Source organism: Ranitomeya variabilis, chromosome 1, assembly GCF_051348905.1.
Source record: "Ranitomeya variabilis isolate aRanVar5 chromosome 1, aRanVar5.hap1, whole genome shotgun sequence".
In the NCBI taxonomy this organism is placed as follows: Eukaryota; Metazoa; Chordata; class Amphibia; order Anura; family Dendrobatidae; genus Ranitomeya; species Ranitomeya variabilis.
Window position 1 is genome coordinate 775,650,180 of NC_135232.1, and position 6,215 is coordinate 775,656,394.

General features: G+C 43.8%; 1 protein-coding gene across 1 annotated transcript; it reads right to left on the reverse strand.

The window, feature by feature from the left end:
- Positions 1-5,025: 5,025 nt before the first annotated feature.
- Positions 5,026-5,973, reverse strand: LOC143798830 (olfactory receptor 5AP2-like). The gene has a single exon (XM_077281128.1). It carries the CDS (start codon positions 5,971-5,973, stop codon positions 5,026-5,028), a length of 948 nt encoding a protein of 315 aa, XP_077137243.1.
- Positions 5,974-6,215: the final 242 nt, after the last annotated feature.

Below are 6,215 nucleotides of genomic sequence, written 5' to 3' on the forward strand. Positions count from 1 at the left end.
GCCTCCTATGCTGAAACCTATTTCATTCCTGTGTTTGTGACTTCCATCTTAACTCACAGTCAATATATGTGGGGGCTGCCTATTTCTTTGGGGAATTTCTCTGAGGCAAGGTAGGCTGTATTTTCTATCTTTAGGGGTAGTTAGCTCTTAGGCTGTGAAGAGGCGTCTAGGCAGAGTCAGGAACGCTCCACGGCTATTTCTAGTTGTTGTTTGATAGGATTAGGGCTTGCGGTCAGCAGAGCTCCCACTTCCCAGAGCTCGTCCTGTATTGCTAGTTTGCTCATCTGGTCATTTCTAGTGCTCCTAACCACCAGCCCAACATAACAGGTGGCTAAGTGACTGGAAGCATTGTCCGCTATCCAACAACTGTTTCACACTGCTCTGGCTTCAATAGTGGTGTGCTGCGGTCCCCTAGAAACTAGGAAAGAAAGGTCGAGCGAGAAGTTGTGGGTCTGTGTTGTGGCCCACTTTCACCTTGGCCACGGCCTCATCTTCTGCATGCACCATCAGCATCACGTCCACTTCCCCATCCCTTGCCCCTTGCCTTGCCCATTTTAAATGGACTACTGCACTATTTCTAAAGCTCAACACAAATGTATTTATTTGGAGCTAAATTATATATATATATATGCAAAATAGTGCTGTATATAAGTAGAGTCATAGACAGCAAAAACAGTGGGAAACCGGCCTACAATGCCCAAACTTGGAGCACGCAGATATATGAGGCCTGTCACGGAAATACCACACTGCCAAATATGTGGCCTGTATTTTTTGGAAAGCAAAATAATGCTGTATATAAGTAGAGTAACAGTAAAAAACGTGGGAAACCGGCCTACAATGCCCAAACTTGGAGCACGCAGATATATGAGGCCTGTCACGGAAATATCACACTGCCAAATATGTGGCCTGTATTTTTGGGGGGGTCTGCAAAATAGTGCTGTATATAAGTAGAGTCACAGACAGCAAAAACAGTGGAAAACCAGCCTAAAAAGGCCAAACTTGGAGCACAACGATATATGAGCCCTTTTTTGTTTTTTTGGTCAATTTAAAACAAAAAAAAGAGTGGCACAAGGCTACCACACCAAACTATGCTACTGCGGAAATACGTTTTTAAAAAAACAAAACACCAGGACTCAGCCTGACATAACAGACTTTATTAATTTTTTTTTTTTTTGGGGGGGGGGGCCTTTTGGGTGAATTTATAAAAAAAAATAATAGTAGAACAAGACTAGCACACACTATGCTACGTAGGCCTGACAAACTATGATTTTTCTACAGATGCACCAGGACTCAGTCTGACATAACAGACTGTATTTTTTTTTTTTTTGGGGGGGGGGTGAATTTGCAGAAAAAAGAAACCAAAAAAAGAAAACTGCAACTAGGTACAGTATATAGTAAATAAGCTGCAGCAGCAGCAGACTGTTATGGAGCTTTGGGAAGGATGCAGTGGGAGCTATGTACACAAATACAGTGCCTGCAGGCCTTGCACTGATGTGGATATGCTGTGCCCTGCCTACCTAGCGCTGCAATCTTGGGAACCACGAATTAGCCCTAAAAAGAACTGTTGGTTTCTCAGGAGTTGTGGATATAAGAGTTGCAGACCTACACTAACTATTAAAAGCACGATTCTGACCCTTTCTCGGCAGCAGCTCTCCCTACTCTAGCTAAGTCCGAAGCAGAATATGGCGAGCAGGGCGGTGTCAGATCTCTTATACTCGTGATGATGCTGTGCGGCCAAGCCAATCACTGCACGACCACAACAAAGATGGCTGCGGCGTTTCATGGGCTGGCAGACAATCCCTGCACCGTAATTGGGTCTCTAAAGTCCGCCAAAAATGCTGGGTGGAGACACCAGTTACCGCCGAATAATCCCGGAAATGCTTGGTGCTCAGCAAGTACACTGAGTACAATGATACTCGGGCGAGTAATGAGTAGTGCCGAGCACGTTCACTCATCACTAAGGGGGACACGTCTAGCACTGCAAGATCTGAGTCCCTGGTGACGTAGTGTGTTACTGATGGTAGCCTTTGTTATGGTGGTCCCAGCTCTATGCAGGTCATTTACAAGGTCTCCCCGTGTGGTTCTGGGATTTTTGCTCACCGTTCTTGTTATCATTTTGGCCCCACGGGGCTAAATCTTGCGTGGAGCCCCAGATCGAGGGAGATTATCAGTGGCCTTGTATGTCTTCCATTTTCTTATTATTGCTCCCATAGTTGATTTTATCACACCAAGCTGCTAGTGCAGCGCCCCAGAGTCTTGGTCGTTGCAGTAACGTCGCTTCTCCACCAGGGGGAGTGATGGTACGTCTGATTGCACTAAAAGAGTTCACCTGACCAGGTATCACAGTCACACACTACATTTCAAAACCCGGCCACCAGGGGGAGCAAAGGGTCCTATGTATTAGGCCACTCCTCACACTCTAGTAAAACTGGGGTCGGGGAGGAAGTTAGAGAGAAGCTGACTGGGTGAGAGCCAGGGAGGTCCTGTCAGGCGTGGGACCCTGACAGCGGCCTAGCACGAGACAGAGCGTTACGGAGCTGCGCCTGCACTTGATTGTGGCAGCATCCTAAGAAAGGACACGAAGCGAAGTATATTGTGGAGAAGTGAGAAACGAGATCACAGCACAAAGGAGAAATACCAGGAGGAGTCGTGCCATAAGATCGGCAACATCCTTCTGAGGTGTGTAGCCGGTGGCCGGAACACCGAGGGAGTAATAGGCTCTACGCATTACTTCAATCCACGGCAGGGCAGTTGACTTTAGGTTGGCTGTCTCACCTTAACACCTAATGAAGACAACGGAGGCAATTGTGGGAGAGGGGAGTCTCTGGGGTCCCTATAAAATATCTCCAGGCCTACCCTGTCATACGGGTGCGTCCTAGCCATACCAACTGGGGGACGGAGAGAGAAAGAACAGAAACATATACGAGAGTTGTGAGGACTATCCCGTGGTGCTCAGCAGGGAGGTACTACAACACACAGGCGCTAGTAGAAAGGCTACTGATTTCCACCTGCAAAGGGAACTCTGGATGTGCCTTCGGACCAGCCGGTCTCGGACAGCCCTGTGAACAGTGCTCTGGACTGCGGATTGCTGAAGTCTTCAGTAAAAGGTAAAGAGACTGCAACCCTGTGTCCTCGTTATTCATCGCGCCTTACAACGTCCACCATCACTACCTACACACCTGGGAAGCCCTGGGGACATACTTCACCTGTGGGAAGGCACACCATCTAGCTGCCATAATATCACCCCAGCGGACCCCTAAGCAGCGTCGGTCACCCTGACCGAATACCACAGGTGGCGTCACGAATACTTGACAAACTTCCATCACCTTTCATTGGGCGCCCCTTAGCAGGGCCACGGACCGGGTCGGGCCACCGTGACATCCCCAGAATCCAGAGAGAAGGACCCGGTGCTGAGTACCCCGCTGCCCTGCGTCTGGGAGCCGCCACACTTGCCTATTGCAGGTTCAGTCTTCCCAGCCTGGTGCAGGGCTACAATTTTGTTTCTGGTGTGCTTCGACAGCACTTTGGTCTTCACCATGGTGGAGTATGGAGTGTGACTGTTTGAGGTTGTGGACAGGTGTCTTTTATACTGATAAGTTTAAACAGGTGCCATTACTACAGGTAATGAGTGGAGGACACAGGAGGCTCTTAAAGAAGAAGTTACAGGTCTGTGAGAGCCAGAAATCTTGCATGTTTTTAGGTGATCAAATACTTATTTTCCACCATAATTTGCAAAATAAATCTTGGCAAACCAGACAAGGTGATTTTCTGGATTTGTTTTCTCATTTTGACTCTCATAGTTGTTGTCTACCTATGATGTCAATTACAGGCCTCTCTCATCTTTTTAAGTGGGAGAACTTGCACAATTGGTCGCTGACTAAATCCTTTTTTTCCCCACAGTAGATGAGCAGGCCAGATAATTAAAGGGTTTTATAAGAATACCAGTACCACATGATAGATGTATCCATGCATTAGTGACTCATCATAATATAATTTACAAGAATGAGAGTCAAATGTGCTAAAAAATTATTACAAAATTGTATTTTTACAGTAAGTTATAATCAAAGTATGCAATTAACAGTGTATCAATACTATGGGTACATATATGATTAGATCCCTAAGTAAAGAGGCCGAAGAATAGGTCAGGACATGAGAAATTGTAAATTGAACAAATGAGCGTTCTTTTAATGTTATACGTTCATGTGAAAAAAATGAATCAGTACACTGATGGCCCTCAGCTGAAATAATGCACTTTATTGCCCCATAACATATATATTGTGCCCATATAGTGGGACCATAGTTTAGTGTCTGTTGAATAGCAGAAAAACTCACATTGTACACAGTGCATATTATAAAAAGCAGTATATTAGAAACAATGTTTACCCAAAGTGTCTGTCCTGCCTGGACTGCGGCCACATTCCCCAACGTGCATTTCGCGTCGATGTCGCTTCCTCAGGGGTTGTCCACTTTTACGTTTCTGGCCCTTTTTAACCGGCACTGTGTTAAAATAGTAAAATCAGATTGTATGTCGTCTACATTGGCTGAGCCACTGAACTTAGTGATTGGCTGCAGTGGTGATGTGTATTGTAGTCATGATGTCACCATTGCAGCCAATACACAAAGACAAGAATAGAGGCAGAGAGCCAGACTCTTGACCAGGGTAGGTTGAGTGCTATATGATTTTATTATTTTTGCACAGCACTGGGGCCAATAGAGAGAATAAACGAAAAAAGTGTAAAACCCCTTTAAATGCACATCTGAGTTATTGTCCATTGGATTTATACTAAATGGCCGTATTTGAATCTAGACTTTCTTTGGCAATTATCTAATGAATATTTGTCTTTTTTCAGTTTTAATATATTACTATATAAGTACTATGAATCATAGTTGTTGATTTGCTACTTTTATTATGCATGCAAAAACACAATACATGATATAAAGTTACAAGACATTGGATAAAAATCAATAAACAAAAATGTCATCCTTAAAATTGTGTAAAACGTTGTGAAGATGGATGATTTATCGTCATCTAGTATTTCCCATGATGCTGTTCCCAAACTTTCTGGCAGAATTCTTTACCTCTCGATTCCTCAGGCTGTATATTAAAGGGTTGAGGAACGGAATAATTACTGTATAAAACACAGCAATAACCTTGTCTTGTTCTGGGCTGTAAGTGCTTGAAGGTCTCAGATACATAAAAATAATAGTTCCATAAAATAGAGTCACAACTGTCAAATGAGAAACACAAGTAGAAAAGGCTTTTCCCTGCCCGTTAGAGGAACGTATTTGCAGGACAGCGAGTAATATGCACGAGTAAGATACTAAGATTACAAATAGAGATGAGAGCTCAATAAACCCCACTAAGGAAAAGAGTATCATTTCATTAAGCCTCGTGTCCCCACAAGAAGTCTCAATCAGTGCTATGACATCGCAGTAAAAATGGTGGATGGCCTGAGGATTTTCACAAAAGTCCAAATGGAAAAACGAGAAGCCAGTCTGAACAAAGCCATTGAAGAATCCTCCAATATAGGACAGTAAGAGAAGGCTTAGCAACGTTTGCCTGTTAATTATTTGTATATACGTCAGTGGGTGGCAAATTGCCACATAACGATCATAGGACATTGCTGCCAACAGAAAACACTCACTGCCTCCGAAGCCGGCATAAGACAGCATCTGTAGGCTGCATCCGGCTACTGAAATCCGACTTTTATCTAATACAAAATCCACTAACATCCGGATTGTGACAGAGGAAGAATAACAAATATCAATAAATGATAACTGCTTCAAAAAAGCATACATAGGGCTACAAAGTTGGGCATCGTAAGTGATTAGTGTGATCAGCGCCGAGTTTTGAAGCAAAGTCAAGAAATATATGATGAAGAACAGGGCAAACAAAGCGGATCTAAGATCAGAGCTTTCTGTTAACCCGGCAAGTGTGAACTCAGTCACTATAGTTCTGTTCTTATGCCCCATTTTCCTTAGAATAGAGACTTCGAGCCATTCCGATCCCACATTTCTAACCAGAGGAACAATTTATATGTTCTTAAATCAATCACTGTAATAGCAGAATATGATAAAGTGACAATTAATAGTAAAGGGCATTAAACATTTCAGATCAGACACCTTCCAATTTTAACGGGGGTTTTTTTTGTAACTGTAGAGTAAGGCCTCGTTCCCACTTGCATGTAAATAATTGGTCCCAATCTCATCCAGGA

What these genes read in the sequence shown, in the direction of transcription:
- LOC143798830 (XM_077281128.1), bottom strand. Translation starts at nt 5,973, where the DNA reads ATGGGGCATAAGAACAGAACTATAGTGACTGAGTTCACACTTGCCGGG.